The sequence below is a fragment of the Myotis myotis genome, unplaced genomic scaffold (genome assembly GCF_014108235.1).
Source record: "Myotis myotis isolate mMyoMyo1 unplaced genomic scaffold, mMyoMyo1.p scaffold_m19_p_3, whole genome shotgun sequence".
NCBI classification, from domain to species: Eukaryota; Metazoa; Chordata; class Mammalia; order Chiroptera; family Vespertilionidae; genus Myotis; species Myotis myotis.
Window position 1 is genome coordinate 63339388 of NW_023416335.1, and position 27485 is coordinate 63366872.

The 27485-nt window shown below is 38.8% G+C and overlaps 1 protein-coding gene across 1 annotated transcript in view; it reads left to right on the forward strand.

Moving 5' to 3' along the window:
• Positions 1–9755, forward strand: part of KLHL1 (kelch like family member 1) — a 379658-nt gene extending 369903 nt beyond the window's left edge. Inside the window, exons 10-11 of the mRNA XM_036301681.1 lie at positions 1553–1724; positions 8670–9755. Coding sequence (XP_036157574.1) covers positions 1553–1724; positions 8670–8729 — 232 coding nt within the window. The 3' untranslated portion in view covers positions 8730–9755. The remainder of the gene's footprint in view (positions 1–1552; positions 1725–8669) is intronic.
• The last annotated feature ends 17730 nt before the right edge of the window (positions 9756–27485 follow it).

A 27485-nucleotide genomic window follows, 5' to 3' on the forward strand; every position in this document is an offset into this window, starting at 1 on the left:
TTATAAAGAGTTCAAAAGGGAAATCTGTTTGAAGGGGAGAGGGAAAGGAAGGAGAAGATGAGGAGGAGCAAATTATTCTGAAGCTGTTAAAACAGCAGGGAGGAGTTGGATGGAAGAATGTAGCCTTGAGAGTAGCTTATTTTATCCTTTAGTTTTAACAGAGGAATCAACAGTCTTGGAGTTTAATTACCAGGTGCTTCTTATAAGTTGTGCAAGGCCACAGCAATGAAAAAGAAAGGCCTATTTGCTGTCCTTACAGATGCTATTACAGATGTCACCATTTTCCCCCTACTTGCCCACCTCCACCCAGCTTCCACCTCCCCACACCTTTGTATTTACTCTGCTGAGTTTTTACTTCTTAGTAGCTTTCTTGTTCCTGTATCTGAACCTATAGTGGCAAATTCAAGGCAAAGAGGTGGTATAAGAATTCATTTTATTTTTGCTGAAGTAAAGCTCATTAACTAAAGCATTCTTCAGATTTTTGTTACCCTAAAATATAAAATATCTGTATTTACTATATGGTAATCAAACTTTCTGAAAATCAGATTAATTTTGGTTTAAATTAAGCAGTAATAATTTATATTCCCTATTTCATTCTTTTGATTTACCAAAGTCTCCCTTATGGAAAATCCTGAGTTATGTCACTAAAATATAGCTCTGTTCATGCTGTAATTATTTTCCCAAGTTTCAAAGGCTCCCTATTTTCCTATTGAGAAAACACAAAACACCTTCTTACTCTGGGAATCAAACATTCATAAGTTGATCACAAAACACCTTGCCCTGGTTGGTGTGGCTCAGTCGGTTGAGCATCCTCTTGTGCACCCAAAAGCAACTGGTTAGATTCCTGGTCAGGGCACATGCCCAGGTTGTGGGCTGGATCCCTAGTAAGGGGGGCAGCTGATCATGTTTATTTCACATTGCTGTCTCTCCCTCTCTTTCTTTAACCCCCTTACCCCCTCTCTCAAATCAATAAAAACATTTAAAAAAACAAAAACCAAAAAAACACTCACTTTTTTTGGCACTCTTTCATACATTCTTAAGCTTAGCCATACTGCACACCCACTTTCCTGGAAGCTGTTTATGCATTTTTATTAACACGTCAGTACTTTTACACAACTTTTTATATATAGTAAACTTAGGCTAGACTTTCAGACCTGATTTAATGGATACTTTAATAGTGAAGTATTGCATACTTCTCTCAGACTTTTAACAATTACTTCTGTTTCTTTACCATAACACTTTGCTTATGCTGTGGCAAATAGTTATTTGCATATCTGACTTCCTCAAGAAAATAAACTATTTTCATACTCATTTTGTTAGATGACTTTGCAGTTATATAAATAAGAGTCTACATATATGTTTTAAATACCTTAAAGTTTAGAGAGCCAGACATTGTGGATATTAGCTCTTGAACACCTGCTCAAAAAATTTAGCTTTTAGGAAAAAAAACAAAATCACAATTTTGTTTTTCATGGCTTTCTTTTGTGTGGGCATCATCCATATAGTAAAAGTTGAATATGTTAGAATATGTCCTATTATCTTCACATTTTAGATATGATCCCAAAACAGACACATGGACCACCGTGGCTCCTTTGAGTATGCCCAGAGATGCTGTTGGAGTTTGTCTCCTTGGTGACAGATTATATGCTGTTGGTGGCTATGATGGGCAGACATACCTCAACACCATGGAATCCTATGATCCACAAACTAATGAGTGGACACAGGTAAGGTTGTTGCCAGCATACTTTACTTCAAATATAAGAATGAATTTCATTTACTTTCTTTGGAGGAGAAGGATACATACAGTAATCTACCTACTCAAATTACTCTGAACCCAAAGTGATTGATTTAATCTATTGTGTTTATTTTGTAAAAGTTCATTAAATTACATGTTGTTGTGCACTTTTCTCTAATGTACTCTATACTTTAATAAAATTTATATTAAAAAGTGACATTCATGTTTCCACTTTATTATAAATAATTATAGGAACTGAATGATAATTAGCTAAAGCAAAAATACATGTAGAATATATTGATCCACAAAACTCTAACTTCAGAATATTTGATTTTAGAGATAAAGAGGGTGGAAGCCTACAGAAATCAAATTTCTGCCTCCCGTTTCTGCTTGACTATGTTAGGTCTATTGTTACCTGTTGCAGAGACATTTTCCATGGGTGGAAACTCCAAGTAGCAATACTCAGCCATAAAAGATAAAATAAAAGAACTATTTGATTGATACAAAACAAACAGCAAAGGTCTCTGAATGGTCTGTCATGTATAAAACATTCATCCCTGGATAATCACTTTGGCCCGAAAGATGGAGTGAAATGGTTGGCTGATCTTAGGTGAGGGGCTATGCTTGAATATACACTGTTGTTAGAGACTCAGCTCCCATTTTAGTAATATAGCTAAAGAATTGGTGCTGGTGTGGACGAGTGCTGGGGGGAAATGAGACTAGAGCAACTTAATTATAGTAGAAAATACCTTGTACTTTATAACTACTATGTCATTGCTTGTAATGGTGAAAATGGATATAAGATTCTCAGTCTTGTGTCCTCATATTCAATTTCTCCTTTCTTCCCCTTATTTCTTTTCCAATATCTCTATTATCTCACTCCTTTATCAGAAATCTAAAAGCAAAATACTATACAAACAAACAAATAAACCTTTTCCATTAATGGGTGAGGTGAAATTCCAAAGCCTTATTTAGTTGAAACAGAACAATAACTTCATCTCTCATCTTTCTGGGTGAAAGGTTTTATTTTTTGGTCACAGAAATTGACTAAAATTTATCTGAAAAACTTGAATAATGCTTGAAGTAAATTTCTTTTAAAAATATCTACTTTTAAAGATACATCACTCCCAGTTTAGAAATATGTTCACACACAGTATTTAGATAGGCTGCATTTAAGTACAAACCCAAATTCATAGCAAACAGGCTAAGGTACCTGGCTATGAATGTCACACTTCTCTATGAGAAAGCTCTTTGATTCCAGTGAGGATAGATGAAATTCACTAAGGAGGAAGAAAGAAGGTAGAATGAAAGAAAGAAGGGGAAGTATTTGAAGAAATAGGTATCATGATTTTTGTATATTTTACTTTAATTTGTGAGAGAAGAAGCATTCCTTCTCCAAAAAGAAGAAAATATTGAAATGTTAATCATTATTGCACTAAAAATATTAGAGGATATACTTTAAATTCTTATCTTTCAGAGATCCTAGTGTTTACCCAGGGAATATTGCATGAATTAATGATTGTTGATTTGCTAAGGAAATGTACCAGTTCAATGGTATACATTTATTTATTTATTTATTTATTTAAAATATATTTTATTGATTTCAGAGAGGAAGGGAGAGGGAGAGAGAGTTAGAAACATCAATGATGAGCAAGAATAATTGACTGGCTGCCTCCTGCACTCCTCCAACTGGGGATCAAGCCCACAAATGGGGCATGTGCCTTTGACCAGAATCGAACCTGGGACCCTTGAGTCCACAGGCAAAGGCTCTATCCATTGAGCAAAACTGGCTAGGGCCAATGGTATATATTTTAAATTTGCCACTTTTACAAATGAACATTAAGTAAAGGAAGTTAATTGACATATAAATGAGATAGTATATCTTTTATTATATACTAGAGCAGCGGTTCTCAACCTGTGGGTCGCGACCCCTTTGGAGGTCAAACGACCCTTTCACAGGGGTCACCTAAGACCATCGGAAAACACATATATAATTACATATTGCTTTTGTGATTAATCACTATGCTTTAATTATGTTCAGTTTGTAACAATGAAAATATAATCTGCATATCAGATATTTACATTATGATTCATAACAGTAGCAAAATTACAGTTATGAGGTAGCAACGAAAGTAATTTTATGGTTGGAGTCACCACAACATGAGGAACTGTATTAAAGGGTCGCGGCATTAGGAATGTTGAGAACCACTGTACTAGAGCAGTGATGGCGAACCTATGACATGCGTGTCAGAGGTGACACGTGAACTCATTTTTTTGGTTGATTTTTCTTTGTTAAATGGCATTTAAATATATAAAATAAATATCAAAAATATAAATCTTTGTTTTACTATGGTTGCAAATATCAAAAAATTTCTATATGTGACACAGCACCAGAGTTAAGTTAGGGTTTTTCAAAATGCTGACACACCGAGCTCAAAAGGTTCGCCATCACTGGTACTAGAGGCTCAGTGCATAAAATTTCTGCACTCAGGGGGGGGGTTCCTTCAGCCCAGCCTGCGCCCTCTCGCAGCCCGGGAGCCCTTAAGGGATGTCAGTTGGATATCATTAGCACTGCCGAGCAGGTGGAAGAGGCTCCCGCCACTGCCGCTGCACTCACCAGCCAAGAGCCGGGCTTCTGGCTGAGCAGCACTGCCCCTGTGGGAGCGCACTGATCACCGGGGGCAGTTCCTGCATTGAGCATCTCCCCCAGGTGGTCAGTGCACGTCATAGCAACTGGTGGTTCCACCATTTGGTAGATTTACATATTAGCCTTTTATTATATAGGACTAGAGACTCAATGCACAAAATTCATGCAAGAGTAGGCCTTCCTTTCTCCGGCTGCTGACACCAGCTTCCCTCTGGCACCCGGGACCCGGACTTCCTTTGTAGGCCCAGCTTCATCTGGAAGGTGGTCCGGAAGAAAGTCCAGAAGGACATCTGGTCTAATTAGCATATTATGCTTTTATTATTACAAATAAATAATAATAAGCCTTTATGCTTATCATTCTTTTAAAATTGAAGTCAAAATAATATATGTAGTAATAATAGCTAAAAGCCTCCTAAAAGACCACTTTCCCTCATCTGTATTTTATAGCACTCTTTTGGATCATATAATATCTTACAAACAGCAAAGTGGCATTTAAAATATTTTATAATAATTTTATTTAATATAATAAACATTCACGTTAAAGCTCTTAAATTTTTTTAAAATTTGCATTCATATCATTTTATTATTTTTATTTTAAGACGCTTGAAGGACCATCAGCAGACCCACATGAGAACCCTTTGAAAATTTTCAAGATTTCAGGCCACTAGAAAAAAATGCTGTATTTGGTAACTAAATAATTCCTATTACTTTCCCTTCACTTAGCCTATAAATGTATAAAATTGTTTATCCCATTTATTATCGGGACCCCCCAATGGATAGGTATTAAAATAAACAAGCAAACTATATTTAAAAATTCAAGAATATATATTTTGAAAACTCAAGATAGCTTTTGGAAATAATGGAAATAGATTGGGAACAATTGCCAGATTCGTATTACTTAGTTTTACAGAGAATGCATGCATGCACGTAGGTGTGTTTTAAATGATTTTGTCATTTAATATTAAGTTTATTTCTTTCATTTGACTTGAAAAACAATGTGTGTATTTTAAGACAAATTAAAAAATAAAAAGTGAGCTTTACTCTTGGTATGGATAAAATCACCCTTCCATGTTTTCTCTAGTTACATGGTCAGAGTATTGTTATGCTGTATCCATCTGCAGCTGTAAAGAAACAAAGATAGTGTAGCATTTTATTGCCATGTCTCCAAGGATGAGCAGAGTGGCTGGCATGGAGTAAGAGATATGGGAATGTTTCTTATATAAATTGAGAATGATTGCTGAAAATCAGTTTTCTTTTTATGCATTGGTTTACTTCAGATATATAAGATATTGTGAATAGTTTCCAGAAAAGCTGGGGAAATATCTACACCCTCAGCTGTTTGTCTGTTTGTTTGTTTTCTAATTGGTTCTGTGGTCAACTTTTCCAGTTATCATCTAAAATTGAAAGGTATATCCCTGGAGGGATAGCAGGGCAGATTTCAAATAAATAGATACATTTGGGCCAAGGTGGAAAAGGGGTAAAGCTCTCTTAAATATTTAAAATGTATATATGTAGAATATATCAAATGCTTAAAACAGCATGATAAATTCTGTGGCTAGGGAAATACTTAGCACCATGATCGAACTTAAGTGTGTAGGATACAGAAATCTTCCTTCAGAAAATGATATGTAGAATGAAGGCTGACAGGTGAAAAAAAGTTCTCCAAATGAAAATGTGGGGAGTGGCTTAAGGAGCAGAATTTGTGAAGAGCCGCAGGAAGGAGGACATGTGGCATGTTACATTGAGCAAGAAATGAATTGGTGAGCAGTAAGTTTGGAGAGATAAACAGGGTCTGTGTGATCTAGGGATAGAAACCATGTCGTAGACGTTTGATTTTACAGTAATACTGAAGACAGGTTAATAGAGAATTTTAAGCATGAAAAGTAAATAATCAGAATTGAGTTTTAAAAGGGTTGCGTTTGACAGGATGTAAAAAAAAAAAAAATGGTTCGGAGAAAGCAAGATTAGTGTTAGAGAAATATGTTAGGAAGATATTTTACTAATTCACTTTAGGATGGAAAAATTCCCCTTCTCTTCCAGTTTCTTTGGCTTATCTAATAATTAAATTGACATAAACAGATTAAAGGAGTGAACAAATGCAATATTTATGTACAGGGATCCCATAAATATGAGACTCAGAGAAGTGACCAAAGCAGAAAGCTTTTTTACTGTTTAGAAACAAAAACAATAAATCTGCGAAGAATTGACAAGACAAAGGGACTTGGGCTTGGGCTAGTAAATTGATGAAGAAGTAACAAGATTTGTTTATGCAGACTTTTAGGGCCTAAATTCTCTATCTCTGGTGATAAGAATATTTTCTACCCTCCTGGTACAAGGGGGGTACCATGAACATGGGAGCTTTATCTTCCTGATTTCAGGGTGACAAAGGAGTGTCCCTCCTATACCACTAGTCTCTCAAGTGGCTTTAATTTAAATTAAACAATAGTAAAAGTGAAATATTTTGGGGTGGCATATTCTTCTCCTTTTTATACTCAGGTTAAAATTGTAACCTGAATTAGGGTGAAGACCATGGAAATGAGTGTAAATAGTTGGTCATAGTTGAGCATTCAGACATAAGGTTGAGTGAGATACAATTAAGGGACACAGATATGCTCCAGGTTTTTTGTGGTTTTTTTTGAGCAGAGTGGTGTCATTCACTGAGATAGAAAACACACTAGGAATAGCTCATTTAACAAAAATAAAAAAAGATCAGAGATTCATTTTTTATACACACAAATATGCCTGTATAGAAACATAGATGTAGATGTCGGTATAAAATGAAGCTATTCACTTTGTCTAAAAACTATGCACAATTTTCTCAGCATTAAAAGAACATCGGAGGATATTTGGAAAACTGCAAAAAATATGACTACCCAGTACTTATCCCTTTCCTATGTAGTGGTGGGACTTGAGCACATATATTTTGTAAGAGTTCTTCAGATGACTCTGATGTCAAACAAGACCCGAAAATCATTGGAAACAAAAGAGAGATAATGGAAAGTGTGTGCACCTTGGAGTCAGGCGCACTTTAATTTGTATATATTGATGTTTTGGGTTTACATATTGTCTCTGGACATTCCATTCACACACCTGGCATACGAAGATCACAATGCATGATGAGATTATGCAGGCGATTGTGGTGACCTATAAAAATTATTCTTAACACAATATACTATCAATAAATTCGCATGCCCCTTTTCTCTTCTCATTTTGAGCAGTTAACTATATTAAAGACAAGAAATGTTACATAAAAATATATTTTTTAAAAAAATAATGTATTAAATGAAAAGAATATAAAATGCCATATGGGAATTTTTTTTTAACCTATAAAGGGGTGGCAAGAATAAATAAATACATTTAAAGAACTAGTAGATAATGGTGGTAATTTTCATATTTAGAGAGTAAGACTATGTCCTTTCTCAATCAATAAGATAATGTTTGTGATCTGAGGTTATTATGCTCTTAGCTATTTTATTTCTTATATTTTATTCTTTTTCTTTTCAGGTTGAAATAATATCTAGCAATTTCTAGTCTTCTTTGATATTTTTAAGTACATAAATTATTCTTAGAAAACTGTAATAAAAATCACTGATATCAAAAAGCTCAAATTATCATAATCTTGGCTTACATCCATAGAATAAATTTTTATTACAACTTTTAAAAGTTAATGTTTTTAATATATTTCTAGCCAATTTCATATTCATGATTATTTTTAAAAATCTCAATTCTCATCTCAATCACCATCATAAGGTGGAATTCTTAAAATAAACCCTATACCAGTTGTAATTATGGCCTATTTATGACAAAATATTAAAGTCACTGCATTGTATGCCTAGGTTTAGGATGAATGAATAACACATTGAATTCAGTATAATATCAAGGGAAATAACTTCAAAATGATTTCAATAAGTATAATAGCTATTTCATCTAAAATGTATTCTAACCTATCACTATAAAATATCTTTACAAATATGTCCATGCAAACTCCAGAATAAATCTTTGCTGGAAACTTCTAAAGCGGTTTTATTTCAGTAGAAGTTATAAAATATTTTATTATTTTATTAAAAATCACATGTGATTACATATTTTAAGAATTTTCATATATAAATTATTTCTCTTTTATGAATGCCATTTTCATCATTTACATTTTTGTTGTACTACTTGTAGCTAAATTGGAAAATATAAAAATTATTTAGATTTCAATGCAGATAAGTGTCTTAAATATATTAGAATTTGTATATTTCTCAAAAAAGTAATTTCTTAAATTTTGTTTAATTGTTTCAACAGATGGCTTCCTTGAATATTGGGAGAGCAGGTGCCTGTGTAGTAGTCATCAAGCAACCTTGACTTATTTTTATTTGGAGAGATTTTATTTGCTGGAGTAGTTATTTTTATATCAGAGGGCAAGAATAAGAATTTCCTGAGATGTGAACTCTTCAAGAACAAGGATTTCTGCAGATTCACCTACTGATGTCAATTGAGGTAGAAGATCAAACAGAATTCTAGAAAATAAACTGCTATGGGAACAACATCTGGCCATGTATTAGCTCAGGAATGGTCATTGGTAATTTGTTTTGTATTGTAGCATACAATAGCTGGAGTTACCAAAGGCTTGTTTTTCTTGAGCAATTAAAAGGAGAAACCAATATGTGTGACATGGATAATTTCATTATTTGTAATTGCTTGATAATATCTGACAATATTCAAGAGGTTGCCCAGTGTAGAAGACATGATATTTCCATCTGAAAGAATCTGATTGGTTTACTGTTCTCCTAATCAGATATGGTCAGACCAGGAGGCAGAATTATGTTTTATAAAAACAAGCATGTGTCTTCCTCATTTTCCTAACCTAACCTACAAGGATAATTAGAGAAACAGATTCATGCTTGGCTCAGACATTCAGAAGACAAACTGTCCTGCTAATCAAAGCTGCATATGCCATCAGAAGCGATGGTTGGTTTTTATTGCAACTGTATTAGTGACTTGAAGCTGGCAGACAAAAAGGATTGTTTCATTAGGCTATCACATTGCTTTGCTTTTTGGATACAATGAGCCAAAGTATCAGTGCAATTACGGGCTTTTGCCTTATGTTGAGGTCGTAAGCATGGAAGCTAGTTATTCTGAGTGTTATTTATATATATATATATCCATTGCATGTTGAAGTCCTTAAGAATTTTCTTTATAAAAAACAACTTAGAATTTTGAGACAGAAATCTAGGATCCATTCATTTGAAGTGTTAATAATCATTGTTAGAATAAAGGCAGACTTCAGATTTTCATTCCCCACTTTTCAAACTTGTTACATTGATATGCATATTATTTTATGCCAAATGTTTGTCATTGTTTACCACATAAAGTGGAAACATTACACAATGTCTTTAATAGATCCATGTAAATTTTAAATACAATTAATAAATGATAGAAAATTTGCTTTTATCAGTGTATCATTCTTCAATCAAGAAAGATAGGCAATTTTTATTGTTTAACTTTTCAAAATTCAAGAAGTTTATATCTCCATCCTAACATGTTTATTTCCTCCTAAATGCTATGCTTACAACAATGCAATCTTTTTTTGTTTCTTTTTAATTCTGACCCAGGATACCTTATTATTGGTTTTAGAGAGAGAGGAAGGGAGAGGGAAAGAGAGAGAAACATCTATGTGAGAAACAAATTGATTGCCTCTCAACTGGGAATTAAACCTACAACCTGGGTATGTGCCTTAATTGGAAATTAAGCTCATGACTTTTTGGTATATGGGACAATTATGCTCTAACCAACTGTGCCACACCAGCCAGGGCTACACAAATGCTATCTTTAATTATTGTTTTCTTCTGTAGTTACTCACCTGAAACAGGTTAGCATTATTTTCCAGCATTGGTGCTTAGAAAAGACACATCCCATAATGAGACTGCTGATAATTGTGCAGAATCTAAAAAAGGCAAGAAAATCCCTCTTTTTGAGTCAATATAAACCATGGAATTGAGTTATACTATTGGGTGGTAAAATGTGTCGAAATCTAATAACCAAAGAAAATATTGATTAATAGTTTGTATTTTGTGTCAAGAAACTGTTAGTAAATTTGATATTTCCCAACATGTATATGTAGTCAATTTTTTAGTCACTTTTTTTTTCAGAAAAGCAATGTAATTATAAGTATGAGATACTAAGAAAGCATCAGTGATTTTTAAAAAAATATATATGTCCTGGTTGGGTGGCTCATTTGGTTGGAGAGTCATCTCTCATACACCAAAATGTTTGTGGGTTCAATTCCTGGACAGGGCACATACCTAGGTTGTGGGTTAGATCCCCAGTCCTGGCACATATGGGACTAAACCAATCTCTCTCTCTCTCTCTCTCTCTCTCTCTCTCTCTCTCTCATCAAAATTCATGCACTGGGGTGGGGGGGGAGGGGCTTCTCAGTCTGGCCTTCACTCTCTCCAAAATGAGACCCCTCAGGGAATGTCCAACTACCTGTTTGTGCCCACATTTTTAATAGATAACAGCTCCATTGTTGTTTCTTTCTTATGCTTAAAACCATTGGAATTGGTAGGTATTCAAAATGTGTATACATTTTGGGGGGACACCCTGTATATCTCTAGTCAGCGGTGAAAGAAACCAACAGCAGATTTGGAACCCCCAGACAGGGAACCTCGCTCACTCCCCACATGTCTCCCCACTTCACTTTCCACCTTCATGGGCAGCAGGAGAATCAACATTTTCTCTCATTAATTTGGAAAAGCACGTCCTGTCACCCGCTGCCCAGCAGGAGTGTGCTAGGCCCCAAGCAAGCGAAACTCGGTCAGGGCAGCCTTCGCTCATGGGTGCTGGCACCCAAAGTGCACATCATTCCTCCTCTACAGTTGCCCCAATTATCCCACTTTTTCACTAAGAGGACGGAATTCCTCTCTGCCTCTGTTCTTGATCTTGAATGCTGACCAAAGGCACCTTAGAGAGGGCCGCCCCAGCCCACCAGGTGTGTCTATCTGCACCTGCTCCTGCCTCAGCAACTGCAATAACCCCCTAGAGGTGATCTCCTAACTGCACTGGCCTCTGTGGGATCAGGGTATCACCACTCCGCCCTCTCACTGTCATCTCAGAGGTGCCCACCCTCAGCACCCAGAACACCCAGACACTCTCCAAAGGACATGAGCACATCAGAGGGGATGTTCGCATGCCAGAGGGGGATGTGCACACCGGAGGCCTCTGGCTTTGCAGATCCGCAAACCCCCGTGGTGCGACCAGGAGGACGTCAGTCTGGCCCACCACAGTGGCTGTCCCTGCGATCCTGCACCTTCTGGGCCAGGAGGCGGATCTTGCGCAGCCACTCCTGGGCACTGATGGCCTGCAGGCGCTACTTCAGCTCATTCTGCAGGCTCTGCTTGATGCGCTCACAGCTGTCACCACTGCCATGTGGGGAGTACAGGCCGCCCTCCACCGGCATGCCTCCCCTGTCCAGAGGCTCTCTGCACTGCTCACTTGCCCAGAGTGACTGGGGCTGGGTGGAAGCCAGGCATCCTGCCCTGCCCAACCCCAGGTGATCCACCTTTGTGAGAGCTGCCGCCCCACCGGGAAGGGTCACGGATCCGTGTCTTGGTACCGTGGACAGCCTCAAGCACTGCCCCCCGCCTGGCAGGGTCACAGATCTGGTTCCCGGACCGTGGACAGCCCCTCCCCCCAGCAGGGTCACAGATCTGGATCTTGGGACCGCGGACAGCCTCAAGCACTGCTCCCCACCTGGCAGAGTCACAGATCCGGTTCCCAGACCATGGACAGCCTCAAGCACTGCCCCCCCCCCCCCCGGCAGGGTCACAGATCTGGATCTCGGGACTGCGGACAGCCTCAAGCACTGCCCCCCGCCTGGCAGGGTCACAGATCTGGTTCCCGGACCATGGACAGCCTCAAGCACTGCCCCCCCCCCCCCCGGCAGGGTCACAGATCTGGATCTCGGGACCGCGGACAGCCTCAAGCACTGCTCCCCACCTGGCAGAGTCACAGATCCAGGTCCCGGGACAGTGGACAGCCTCAAGCACTGCCCCGCACCTGGCAGGGTCACAGATCTGGGTCCTGGGACAGCAGACAGCCTTGCCCGCTGCCGCCCACCTTCAGTATGCAAATTAGCCGCCATCTTCTTGCTCCAGGGTGGGAGTCCCCACTGGGGTGTCTGGCCAGTCTGGGTGAGGGGATGATGGCTATTTGCAGCTGGTCACACATCCTTCAGAGTGGGGGTCCCACTTGGGTGCCTGGCCAGCCTGGATGATGGGATGATGGCTGTTTGCAACTGGTCACACCCCCTTCAGGGCGGGGGTCCCCACTGGGGTGCCTGGCCAGTCTGGGTGAGGGGCTGAGGGCCGTTTTTAGGCTGGTGGGTGACTGAAGCTCCCAACCTCTCCTTTTTTTCATTTTTTTTTTTTAATTCTGGGATTGATTTACCTTCTATGGCTGTCACTGGAACTGAGAGCCGGCTTTAGCTCTGAGGCTCAGCTCCAGCTTGAGACCTCGGCTGCTGAAAGCAGTTATCTGGGTTTCTTTGGGTTCTATAATTGCAACATTGTTTCAGTCCTGCTCGCTCCAGCTCTGACGGCTGAAAGCAGGTTTCTGGGGATTGTTTAGCTTCTATAATTGCAACAATGTTTCTTAGAAAGCAGCTCAGAGGTCGGCAAGGCACGCGGGGAACCTTGGCTTTCTCCTTGACTGGAGCAAGCAAGCCTCCTGTTCGCTTCAGCTGCCTGGCTGCCGGCCGCCATCTTGGTTGGAAGTTAATTTGCATAACGCCCTGACTAGCCAATGGGAAGAGTGTCGGAGGTATGGTAAATTACCATGTTTGTCTATTATTAGATAGGATATACTAGTAGCCCGGTGCACAAAAATTTGTGCACTCGGGTGGGGGGAGGTCCTTCAGTTATTAAACATTTATTGGCACAACACTGACCACATTGGTGGTGGTGGTGAGGTGGTGGTCTTGTCAGAATGTGTTATATTATATAGATGGAAATCTATTTAAACAGATTTGATGGGGTTTTTTTTTCAAAGATGGAAGAATTGTCCCTGTCAACTATTTTAGCTGATTCATATCTTCACCAATTGTTATCATTGCAAAGTTTTCAGTCCTCATATGGATTGCTGGATATAATAGGTCATGTGCTGTCCCTGTCCTTTGTAACAACCTTAAGGACTCTAATTTTCCATTTATATGTTTAAGTACCAACCTTACCGGCTTAAAAATGTAAGCTTTTAACACTGCTCTCTCTGTTCCATATCCTTCCGATGAAAAGTGGAGTTGGGTTGCAGCACAGGAGAGAAATTCAGAAGGGGGATATTGAAGTAATGACTGCAGTAGGAGAAGAGGGAACCTATTTCCCTGGCCACAGGCACTGGTGCCCTGGACCACAGGGCTGGCAGCTTCTCTGGGTGGCTGCAGCCTGGGACCTTGGGCAGGTGGCTTGTCTGTCTCCTGCTCTGCAGCCAGCCGCAGGTGCTAGCACCTGGACCAAAGGTGGGTGGCTTCTTCTTCTGGAGGCTTCTTCTTCTTCTGTGCTTCCAGGGAGGGCAGTCAGTTATGTGATATGTGTGTGCATGCAAACATAGGCATGTACACGTGTATATGTGGAAATCTGCTGGGAAAGTCAAAACTATAGGAGTTTCCCCCCTATCTCTTGAATCTTCCAGAGATATCCCCCATTTTATTCTATCACTACTGGAGAGTCAGTATTTGCAGCCAGCCAGCCAGTGACTCTCTCATTGTCTATTTCTGACTTCTTCTTTCCCTGTCTGTCTTCCAAACCCTAATCATATTTCCACCTGGATGCATCATTTTTATTTCCAAAATGCTGTATAGAGAAGGGGTAAGGATGCTGTCTTCCCATGAATAGTACTCAGTAACAAACCAATTGCATTTTAGTTGGGCAATGCCCCTACCCCCCCTTCAAATACCTTCCACCATGCATTTCTGTTTCCCTTTTTGTTTGTTGGATTGTTCTGCTGCTCTTTCTCCTCACCCCACCACCCTTGGATTATAATGTAAAATTCTTTTACCATGTCAAGAAATTATTAAAAATACAGATACTTTAAAAAAAAATACAGGTACTTCTCCGAACACTGGCCGGGGGTGGTGGGAGCCTGCCTCGCCCGGCTTCTCTAATCACCAGCCAGGGGGCCGCCTTTGCCATGCAACCCAGCTCTTGCCTGCTGCCTGGGTTTCCGATCACTGTCAGCAGCAGGCGGCTTCTTTTGTTCTTCCCCTTTCTCCTCCCAGCATTGCGCCTACTTATGCAAATTAACCACCATCTTTGTTGGTGGTTAACCGCCATCTTTGTTGGCAGTTAATTTGCATATCGCCCTGATTAGCTAATGGGAAGCATAGCGAAGGTACAGTCAATTACCATGGTTGTCTATTATTAGATAGGATATATATATATATATAATCAAAATTGTATAACATGAAAATTGTCATCTTAACTATTTCTAAGTCTACAGTTTAGTCGTTATTAGCATATTCAATTTTTTCTACAAACATATTTTGAGAAACATATTTTCTCCAATACACTGACCACACAAATAGCATTAGCTAATAGTAATTGAGGTATACAGTTTACTTTTGAAATTTCAAAGAATAGAGGAGAAGATAAATTGGTATATCTCTATTTTTAAACAATAAAAATTTCCAGTGGTCATATTTAAAAGTTTGTTAATAAATTTACCAATGTATTTTTCTACATAAGTAAAATTTTTAGCTTGAATGTAAATTTTCTCCAAACAAATACATTCAACCAAGTATTTTTAGGTTTAGATCATATTAGCGTAGTACTGTTTATATTGCATGCAATGAGTCTGTGCACCCAATTTGCCATATGAGGACATTGAAGCAGTTTGGACAATGAACTCCAACCTTATATGAGAGTAGAGGCCCAGTGCATGAAATTCGTGCATGGCTGTGTGTGGGGGGGGGGTCCCCTCAGCCCATCCTGAACCCTGCCGGGGTCCAGCCCCAGCGGGTCCAGGGGTCCCCAAAGGTGTGGACGGAATCGGTGAAGAAGGAAGGACATGGAGACATTGTTCAGTTGATCAGCAGCCTAGCCAGGATCTCCAGCCAGGATCTCCAGCCAAGTTCTGGTCTGGATCTCCAGCGAAGTTCTGGTTAGGATCTCCAGCTAGATTCTGTGTCCATGTTCTCTTGCTAGGTTCTCCAGGTTCTCCAGCCAGGTTCTGTAGCCATGTTCCCTCGCTAGGTTCTTCAGCCAAGTTCTGTCCAGGTTCTCCAGCCAGGTTCAGTCACCAGGTTCTAGTCAGGTTCTCTTGCCAGGTTCTCTTGCCAAGTTCTGTTGCCAGGTTCTGTCCAGGATCTTTTGCCATGTTCTCTCCAGCGAAGATCTTCTGTCTGTAGGTTCTGTGTAGGTTCTGTCTTCTAAGTTCTGTGCCTCTTGGTTCTGTCTTCTAAGTTCTGTCTTCTAAGTTCTGTGTTGTTACATCTGTATTTATACCAGTTGATTCCAATCCTATCAATCTCTATTCCAAAGGTTAGGGTGTTTCTTATCTCCATTCCAGGGAGTAAAGATTATGTAGCTTAAGTATGATTGTTCATAGTTAAAGTGATTAATTACCCACCTGGCACTTAGTTAAGAGGTTTTATTCCCTCCCTAACTTCAGGGAAAAATCCCTACCTGGGGAAACAGCCTTTCTCAGAAAGGAGACCTTGGTTAAAACACATAGTGCCAAGAAGGTGAGCAAACATATTAAGAACAGTATGCCAGGTCCTTTGAAACAGCAAGGATGGACAGGCTCCCGGCAAATTCCCCCTTTTTTATTTTTTAAAAGGAGGCATTAAAAAGAAAAAAAAACCCAAATGCTCTCTTGTATCCATTTTAAGAGTAGGATTGGCGCTTTCCGCTATTACCTGAGGCCTGATCTATCACCCCAGGGAGAGCTTGCCAATCCTGCACTTTCCCGGGGTGGAAAGGCTGCAGTGGGGTTAAGGATAAGGCTCCTTGGGCCTACCTCCTCCCATGCCTTTACATTTACCTTTCCTTCCTCAGAAAAGCATGGACATACTTCTTGTATAAAACGTTCTGTCTGACTGGGAGTAACCTTAATTCCTCTGCTAGCAAGCATATGTGTTAAAAGATCAATACAGAGTCTTATTTCTTTAGACTCAGTATGGCACATCTTCTTAATCTAAAGATCAATACAGAGTCTTCTTTCTTTGGACTCAGTATGGCACATCTTCTCAATCTAAGAATCAATACAAAGTCTTCTTTCTTTGGACTCAGTATGGCACATCTTCTCAATCTAAGTTCTGTACTATCCACCTTCTTACCTTACTTATCCTCTATAGGGGGGTCTGAAGTACCCTGGTGGAGTCCTATCCGTCCCGAGTGTAGGGTTCTCAATGGGGGGGGGGGGGGGGCTCACCTATGGGAATCCTGTTCCAGGAGTTCCCAAAGGTGTGGATGGAGTCGGCGAAGACTATCCACCCTCTTCCTACGGTGGAGTCCTATCCATCCCGAGAGTGGGGCTTACCTAGGGGTCCCTGTTTGGGCGCCATATGCCGGGGTCCAGCCCCAGCGGGTCCAGGGGTCCCCAAAGGTGTGGACGGAGTCGGCGAAGAAGGAAGGACACGGAGACAGTGTTCAGTTGATCAGCAGCCTAACCAGGATCTCCAGCCAGGATCTCCAGCCAAGTTCTGGTCTGGATCTCCAGCGAAGTTCTGGTTAGGATCTCCAGCTAGGTTCTGTGTCCATGTTCTCTTGCTAGGTTCTCCAGGTTCTCCAGCCAGTTTCTGTAGCCATGTTCCCTTGCTAGGTTCTCCAGCCAGGTTCTGTCCAGGTTCTCCAGCCAGGTTCAGTCACCAGGTTCTAGTAAGGTTCTCTTGCCAATTTCTGTAGTCAGGTTCAGTCCAGGATCTTTTGCCATGTTCTCTCCAGTGAAGTTCTTCTGTCTCTAGAGAACGCTCTGTGTAGGTTCTGTGCCTCCTGGTTCTGTTTTCTAAGTTCTGTGCCTCTTGGTTCTGTCTTCTAAGTTCTGTCTTCTAAGTTCTGTGTTGTTACATCTGTATTTATACCAGTTGATTCCAATCCTATCAATCTCTATTCCAAAAGTTAGGGCGTTTCTTATCTCCATTCCAGGGAGTAAAGATTATGTAGCTTAAGCATGATTGTTCGTAGTTAAAGTGATTAATTACCCACCTGGCACTTAGTTAAGAGGTTTTATTCCCTCCCTAACTTCAGGGGAAAATCCCTACCTGGGGAAACAACCTTTCTCAGAGACCTTGGTTAAAACACATAGTGCCAAGAAGGTGAGCAAACATATTAAGAACAGTATGCCATATATGCCAGGTCCCTTGAAACAGCAAGCATGGACCGGCTCCCGGCAGAACCCTCTCCAATCCAGGACCCCCGGGGATTGGGCCTAAACCAGCAGTCGGAAATTCCTCTCACAATCCTGGACTGCTGGCTCCTAATCGCTCACCTGCCTGCCTGCCTGCCTAGTCACCCCTAACTGCACCCCCCACTGGCCTGATAGCCCCTTACTGCCTCTGTGTGCCAGCCTGGTTGCCCCTAACTGTCCCATGCTGCTGGCCAGGTACCCCCAACTGCCTCCTTCCCTGCCAGTCTGATTGCTCCTAACTGCACCCCCTGCCATTCTGGTCTAGTCACCACTCTGCTGGCCTAGTCACCCCTCACTGCCCACCCCCCCCATGAGCCTGGTCACCCCAACTACCCCCCCGCACTGGCCTGGTTGCCTCTTACTGGCCCCCCTCACCGGCTTGGTCACCCCACGCAGCCTGCTGTTCAGTTGTTTGGTCATCCCTTACTAACCCCCCTGCCAGCCTGGTTGTAAGCAGCCATCTTGTGAGGGTGTGAGGGTCAATTTGCATATTACCTCTTTATTTATAGGATAGGAAGAAGAGATATCATTGTTCCATTTACTGAAAAGAACATTGTCCACCATGGTCACAAGTTAAATGAGTTCTAGGGCTTAGCACCTACTTTACTATGTCTCAAATCTAGTATTCAGTTTCCCTAAAGATCCCCCTTTGAGATGAAATTTCTGCTAAAGACAGAAGAATCACTATTTGGCTGTTTAATTAATAAGGCATCTCTACCAGTAAATATAGGAAGCATAGAAAATAGCATCAATAAGACTAGTTTTTCCACAATACTGTTCAGTTAGGAATTTATGATATCCCTGGACTATTACTTACTTTTATATTAGAGGCCCGGTGCACGAAAGTTGTGCACTTGTGAGGGGGGTGGTGTCCCTCAGCCCAGCCTGCACCTTCTCTAATCTGGGACCCCTCGGGGGATGTCCGACTGCTGGTTTAGGCCCGATCCCTGTGGGACAAACCAGCAGTCGGACATTCCACTCACAATCCGGGACTGCTGGTTCCCAACCACTCACCTGCCTGGCTGCCTGATTGCCCCTAACCACTCTGCCTGCCAGCTGATCACCCCCTAACCACTCTCTTGCCAGCTTGATAAACACCTAACTGCCCTTCCCTGCTGGCCTGGTTGCCCCCAACTGCCCTTCCCTGCTAGCCATCTTGTGATGACATGGGCATGGCCATCTTATGACCACATGGGGGTGGCCATCTTGTGACTACATGGGGGTGGCCATTTTGTGACCACATGGGGGTGGCCATCTCCAGCGAGGGTGTGATGGTCAATTTGCATATTACCTATTTATTATATAGGAAGTAGTAGTACTATAAAATTTTAGAATATTCTACAATTATTTTCACTTTTAATGATAATAGTAATAATACAGCTCAAAATTATTTACTAGGTACTACAATAATTTCCAAAGCTCCAAACATGGTAGTGCTGATTTTTCTTTTTATCTTGTGTCTTAAAGGCCACAAAACATAATCTTACAGTTTGAATAAAATTTTAAAAGATGATATATTTAGCCTGGATACTACAACAATTGATTAAATGAGAGTAGAAATACTTGTGCAATTTCCTGAGAAATACTGGTGAAGATGTAACAAACTTATAAATCTCAAGAATTTTTTTTTATATATATATATATATTTTATTGATTTTTTACAGAGAGGAAGGGAGAGAGATAGTTAGAAACATCGATGAGAGAGAAACATCGATCAGCTGCCTCCTGCACATCCCCCACTGGGGAAGTACCCGCAACCCAGGTACATGCCCTTGACTGGAATCAAACCCGGGACCTTTCAGTCCACAGGCCGACGCTCTATCCACTGAGCCAAACTGGTTTCGGCTGTCGAGAATTTTTATGAATTTATTTGAGCCAAACTGACAACATTACCGGGAAGCAAGATCTAAAAATATTCCAGAGAATGAAAGTTTTGCACTTCCTTTATACATTTGGAATTAAAAAGAAGACATGAGGAAGATTACATGAAGGTGGAAGAAAGTAAGGTATAGGATTGTTAAGATTATATTCTCCCTTGAATGTTGTTACACCTCCAAGGGATCTGGAATTACTTTGGCATTTCAAAGGAGTTTTAACCTACATGCACAAGAACAATGGGCAGGACTTGCTTCAAAACATTTTACTAAAGAAGTTATAGGCCTGCGGCTTGACTACATACCATGACCTGCCCAGTTAGAAATTTATGATCAGATCACCCTATGATGTTACTTTTAATCACTGAACTTGCATATACCCTTTTATGTCCACACTGTTTACCCAAAAGAGTCTAAGGAGTTCAAATTATTAATTACATCATATATGGTTTAAAGAAACTAGAAAATCTATTTAGAAAATAAAAATGTGTAACCAATCAGCTAACACTTGTGACATAAATAATTCTAAAAAAATTAGCATTAAAATATGAGTGAAAATATAATAGTGACATGTCTATAGTTTTATATTTCTAGGTTGAAGTGTTTCTATTAAACTTTTTAAGATTTTGGGGCCCTGGCTGTGTAGATCAGTTGTTGGAGCATCATCCATATATGCCATGGTTTCAGGTTTGATCCCAGTCAGATCACATACAAGAATCAACCAATAAGTGCATAAGAAAGTGGAACAACAAATCGCTCTCTCTCTCTCTCTCTCTCTCTCTCTCTCTCTCTCTCTCTCTCTCTCTCTCTCTCTCCCCCTCCCTCCCTCCTTTCCTTTCTCTTTCTCAAATCAATAAATAAAGTTTTTAAGACTTTAAAGCTTTGGGTAATTCTTCTTTTAAACATATCCATGTCACTCATGAAAACTGTACATAGAGTTTTCAGTAGTTTTAAAGAGATTAAAGTTGCAGTACGAATAATAAGAAAAATGAGAGTTAAAATTGACCCCTTAGGCATCAGGAGGAGCAGAATTTACCACCTCAAAATGTACTTCCTTGGCATAAGGAAGTCTAGGTAAGAAATGCCCAAACCTGTACAGAATTTTTATGAGTTTATTGGAGCCACACTGACAACAATTGCTGGGAAGCAAAATCTCAATGGAGTGAGAAAATGCTCTGGAGAATGACAGTTTTGCAGTTTATTTTATAAATTACGATCAATGGAGGATGCATAAGGAGAGTTACATTAAATTCACTGGCGGTAGAATAGGGCGGCAGGAAAAGCACAGCAGGGGGAAATCTCTGAAACTGGGTAAAGAGTAAATCTGAGAGTCAAAAGACTCTTTAACATTGGTGGGTGCAGAATAGTTTACAATTAACATTACAGCACTTAGAGATGGTATTTGATAACAATGAAGGTTTCCATGGTCTTGTGCTCTGGTGGGAGATTTTTCCCTGAGGGGGCCTGGAAAAAAGGGGGATACTCTGATATTCCAAAAGTATGTTATCTTAAATGCAAAAAGACAACAGACAGTCTCAGTTAAGGTAAAGACTGAATTTTGTCAAGGAAGATATGGGCCTCATGACATGGCTACCCACCATGACTACTTTTAGTTAGAAAGTTTTCATTTCAGATCATCCTATGTGGTTACTTTGGGTCTCTGAGTTGTAAGCCTCCCCATGCAAACCTCCCCTGAGTTTGTCAGGTTTAGTATGTGGCCCCTTTTTTGTCCACAAAAATTATCTTGAGCTGGTTATTTTTGAAGAAACAGAAAACATAGGAAAAGCTGAAAACCTAGTAGAAGTTGTAAGGGACATTTACATTTATAAGGGAAACCTCCATTTGTAAGGGTGCCTTGCTTTTAGCAAGAGGAAGAGAGGAAGAGAAGGGTGACTAAATCTCTAGAAACCATTAACAATAGAAAAGGTAATGACCTAAATCTTCATAAAACCACAACCATGTTTATCTTACTTTCCCTGATAACCTCCCATAACTGACTCCCCTACCCCCAATATTTTTTGTCTTTAACTGGAGATAGTATGTAAGGGGGTGGCTTGGTCCATTTCAGAAAGGTACTCAGGTTTCCTGGGTATCTCCCATGTACATAGGAAGTATATATGTTATTAAACTTCTGTTTATTTTTCTCTTGCTAATCTGTCATTTATTACTGGGGAATTTCAGCCAAGAACCCTGAAGGGTAGAGGGAAAATTACTTTTCCTCCCCTATAGGCAAGTTTTATTAATTTGTTACCTACAAAGTTTCCTTATAAATATTCTACTAGATAATTACCCTACTAAGTAATTTCAAAAGGCCTAACACATAATCATGTGGATTATTGTTGTCTTGTATGTAAAATTAATCTTTTGTAATAATATAAATGTAATAAATTATTTTTGCTCTAAGTTTTTATAATATGATAGTCACAATTAGGTACTTCATATATATAAACTCTATTAAGTGAATTTATATATTACATACATTGATATGATACTTTCAATTGATCATTTTTATATTAAGTTTTGACTTTTGGGAATTGAAAATTTATTGACATTTAAATTTCTTTTACTTGAAAATTAATGAAAATTAACACAAACTACTACACACAATATTATATATTCAGAATATATGTAAAACACTGTAAAAGTGAAATTATTAATTTTATTTTATTTGCTTCTCATTTCCATGACAGGGTGATGGAAGTGACAACCCTGCACATGCCAGGCACTGTGCTCAGTGCACATTCCCTACAAGTAGCTCACAGACGTGAAAGAAGAAAAAATAATCAACACATGACTACATCACACTCAAATAATGTTGAAAAGTAATTTCTAGGATGGTATGGGAAACCTGTGAGGGACATCTAATTTTATTGTATGAATGTGATACTTAAATCCCTGGGGATAATGTTCAAAAAATATATATGCTTCTCTCTGCTTCATTAGTGCATGAAGAAATTATTTTCCTTGAACACTCATGGTCTTTTACCCCATCCATTACTACTCTATATGACAGTGAACCTAGCAGTAATATGGTAATTGGGTGGCAGTGTTGGAAGAATAAATTTTAAAAAATCTTCTTCACAATGGCAGTAAGGAAAACTTTCATTATTAAGATATTGCAAAGACAGAAAGAAATATAATCATTTTATATATCCAAGCAGATAAATGCATAAATTTCAAGATAAATAACTAGTCCACAAGTAAATGCACTGGATAGCACCATTTGTCCAATATAATTCATACTATCTTTATCTGGTAGTTGGGATGAGCATTTATATTAGTTCACAAGCTTTATCCAGGAAAAATACACATACAAAAACTTAAGGCAGCAAGTAATTTTGCAACCTGGAGCAAGGGCTCCACCAGAATTAGACTTCCACCTTCCTATAGGACATGGGAAGTAGGGGTGTAGCCTTCCTTGTTTATTACACTTCAAAGAGATGGCTCCCAGGCCCTTGAGATAGGCATCCTCACTTGATAAAGCTGACAAAAGTCCTATCTAGTTTTTGAAAGAATTTATATACAGTTAAAAGGTAGGATAAAATAGTAAGGATTACATTTTTTCTAAAGTAAATTTTCTGAGAAAAAAGAAGGGCAAGAAAATCTCTTGCGTTATTTTCCACAGAAAAAATTAAGTCTTTTACTTTATTTGAACTTGTCTTTGTTACCCGTCCAAAGCCCATGTGCTTGATGCTTTCAAAGTCCAAAACTCAAAACATCAGAGTTTGAATTAAGGAAGTTTTTTTGATCAAGAAGATCCCAATCAAGAAGATAAGAGCTCTAGTAGCTTCTCAAATCCATCTTTGAAAAATACAGTTCGGGCTTCTTTTATGTCAAGGGAAGGAAAAAGTGGGAGTGGTTGTTTCTGTAAAAACTCAAGCCCCAAGCAAAACTCCTCTAATGAGCAACATGTCTAAAGCAGGAGCTATTAGCCTGAAGGCCATGGGAGCAATGAGGCCCAAACCAAATGGAGTCAGGGAGAGTGAGCCTTTCCCTTTGTTACATCCTTAGACAGTAGAAATTAGTGTATTTCTCCTTTAGTTGTTTTTCTATTTCACTTTAGGAAATTTGTTCTTTCCCTCTTTTCTTCTCTATTGGGGGCAAGGTGAGGCAATGACCTAGGTTAGGAGTCTGCAAAATATGCTGTAGGCCAAATGCAGCCTGCTGTTTGTTTCCTTATGGCCTATGAGCTAGGAATGGTTTTACATCTTTAAATAGTAACGTAAAGAATAGTAGTATTTTCTGACACATAAATTACATAGAACTCAAATTCCAGTGTCTATAAATAAAGTGCTATTTAAACAGAGACAGGAATATTTCTTTATGCATTATCTGTGGCTGCTTACAGATAAAGAGTTGCAATGGAAACTAGATGGTCATAAATCTTAAAATATTTACTTTCTAATCCTTTATAAAAAAGTTGTTGACATCTGATAAATATACTTGCTTTTCACAATCTAGCCCCTGGACGAGGACTTTGCTACTGTGGGAGAGAGATCCATTTTTCTCTACCTTCTTAGTGTTCTTTTGACTGGTCTAATAATTAAATCTATATGAGGAAGATTAACAAGAGAAAACGACCAAATTTAATTTACATTCATATGCCTGGGAATCCTATATACATGACATGATCAGAGACCCCACATACATGAGAGATTCAGGGGCAGAAAGTTAAAATGAGGTTTTTATGGCATTCTGAGCTAAGGATGAGGTAAGTTCTTTGGGGCTTAAAAGGGTTACTGCAGAATAATAAAAAGAGCAGATGTTTTGTAATCAGAAGTTTGCCATATATAGGTAAAGTAATTATTTCTGGAGATAACTCTTATTGTATATAGATAATGTTATACTAATTATATATTGATGTCTTTATCTAATATAAGTATATTTGTATTCTACCACATTTTCCCCCATCTTAGGACAGATCATCATTGTTAGTTAAGATATTTGAATATGCTTTTAAATAACTACTTTTCTGTTTAGTAGTAAGTCAAAAAGTTGAGATACAACTGTTTGGAAATTCATAATTGTCACATCCCCTATCCACCATTCCTCATTCCCTCACAAACAAAATGTTGAAATCTTTTAAAAATAATACATATTTGATTGATTTCTTACCCCCTCACCCCACACTTTTCCTCATAGGTTGGGCAGTCTCCTCAATGCTTCTGTGACTCTGGTACTATTTTTGTGTGCATGCATATGAGCATAACCAATGGACACAGGGGGAAAGGGGAGGGCATGTGCTGGAGGGTTGAGGTGGGTGGGGAAAGGTCAAGGGGGGGAAAGGAGACTTATGTAAGACTTTAAACAATAAAAAATTTAAATAAAAAAAATGCATAGTTGAATGCCCATGCTTTTTCAAGCCCCCTCCCACCTCATTTCTATTATCAGATGTAAATGATGTGCAATAATTAGCTAATACAAATGATATATTTAGATATTAACAGGTATGGAAGGAGTTTATAGGAAACTTATTTTTTTTATTTTATACCTTTGAAAAGAGGAATTATATTAAAACTAGTTTCAAGTCAATTAAAAAATTAATATAACTTCTAAAGATTCTAGGAAGCAAGTAATGAAGTGTATACATTAAGGAGAAGAACTAAATTGCATGTCCAAGCACTGCTCTGATTGATTTTTACTCTGATCTTCTCACCAAATTACATTTGCAAAAGTAACCATGGAGACTAAAAGCTTGACTACTGAATTGAACGAGCAGGGTTATACCAAAGAATGTAGTAAAGGGAAAGCTAAAGTGTTTCCAGACTCAGACTTGCCTTATGTTAACACAAGTAAGGAAATGACCAAATAAAAGAATAAATCATGTAAATTATAAAACTTGAAAAGGAGTCTTTATGCAAATTTACTTTTCAATTTTCATGTGCTACATATTAATTTTCCATCCTTTTTTTTTTTTTTTAATCAGTGTGTTTGTACTACCTCCAGCCTCTGCAGGATGTTATTTCAAATGTGTCTGGTATTTCAAATAACTTCAATGAAACTGCTTCTATCCTATAAAAGGAGATATATAAATTTTGAACCATTAACCAACACAAAAACTTTGAGAAACCCTCCAGGTCATCTAAATGTTTACTCAATAGGTAGGCCATTCATAGTGAAAAATATGCCAAAAATATAGAATTTAATGGTTTTTAATTATATTAATTTAATCAATATTAATTGAATTAATTCTTTTTATTTTTCCTCATTATCTTCTTATTATAAACTACAGGCCCGATGCATGAAATTTGAGCAAGAGTAGGCCTTCTTTCCCCTGGCTACTGGCACTGCCTTACCTCCGGCACCCAGGACCCAGGCTTCCCTCGCAGTCCTGGCTTTGTCCAGAAGGTCATCCAGAAGGACGTCTGATCTAATTAGCATATTACTCTTTTATTATTATAGATGTAAACATGCTACATTAATTTTTCTACATCATACAAAGTCAACAACACTGACTAGTTATCTGAAAGAGTAGAAACAGAGAAGTACATGGGAAGTCAACTAAATACTGACTTAGGTTTTGATGATTGGTCTCTAATTTTCCATGTGTTCATTGCTTATCAAGTTGTTTAGCTTATATTAGTACACTAGAGGCCCAGTGCACAAATTTGTGCATGGGTGGGGTCAGGCCAGCCCCACCCCTGATCGGGGTGGGGAGGACAATCAGGGACAGGGCTGGCTGGGGGAAAGGGCCACCAGCCATTGGCTGGCCCTGTCCCCTGGTCAAACTCCCAGTTGAACTCCCAGTCAAGGGGACAATTTGCGTATTAGCCTTTTATTATATAGGATACTTTAAGAAACATATCACATTTCTAGACATACATTCATAACCTGAATTAGGCAGATCTATGGTCACAAAAACCATTATTTTAGTGACTGAAAAAATTTTTTGACAAATGCTGCTTTTCATATATTATGCTATTAATTTTTTTAAAAAAACACCAAGCATAATAATTCAGGAATTTTCAGAAAAAAAAACTCAGTTCTTCAATTGGCTTGGAATTCTGTAAGCATATAGAAATTACAGGTTCATATTAAAGTGAGTAAATTATTCTCTATAATTTATAGGATAATAATAAGTTAAATGTGATATGTTTATGTTCAACATATTCACCTATCAAATATTCACTGAATACATCTTGTAATGCTAGGAATCCAAGTCAATATTGGAGGCCTAATTTTACATCCAGGACAGTGGAAAGGAAGATACTTGTAAGAAAATGACTTCTATACCCTGAGTAAATGCTGTTATAGATTTAAGTGGCAGATGTTAAAGAAGTTGAGGCAACATCAAATTGCTTGGGAAGATAAGAATGATTTCCTAGAGAACTTACTTAACAGGATAGAAAGGTCTAGAGGAGGGATCTGAATTAGGCTTAGAGTAAGACGTAGAAAGCAATTATTATTATTTTTTTCTCTAACCACCTCCCACTGGTCCTGGTAAATCTAATACTGCTAAATCTTGGTATGAGGAAGGTATTTCTGTTTGGTCATCTCTTTAGAGGCTCAGAAAAAAATTCTAAAATATTTATGATGAATCCTTAGGAACTGCTGACCAACTGATGCCTTTGAATTCTTCTGTTAACAGTGCTAAGTCACTCTGATTTGAACAATTTTAGGGTGCCTTTCTCTCTTCTGTAAGTCCTCTGAAAAAGAAACATTGTAAGTATTTTTCAATCCACTTTTCTCTCTTTAAAACTCTAAATTCAAAAGAAAGAATTTACTAAAATAAGAATCTAAGTTCTAGGAATTACTGAATGAACTTCAATTTACTAGTTTAGGTAGATATTTTTTCCTTACATTTATAGCAAGTTTGATAATATACAAGAAATGTCCTTATACATTGAAG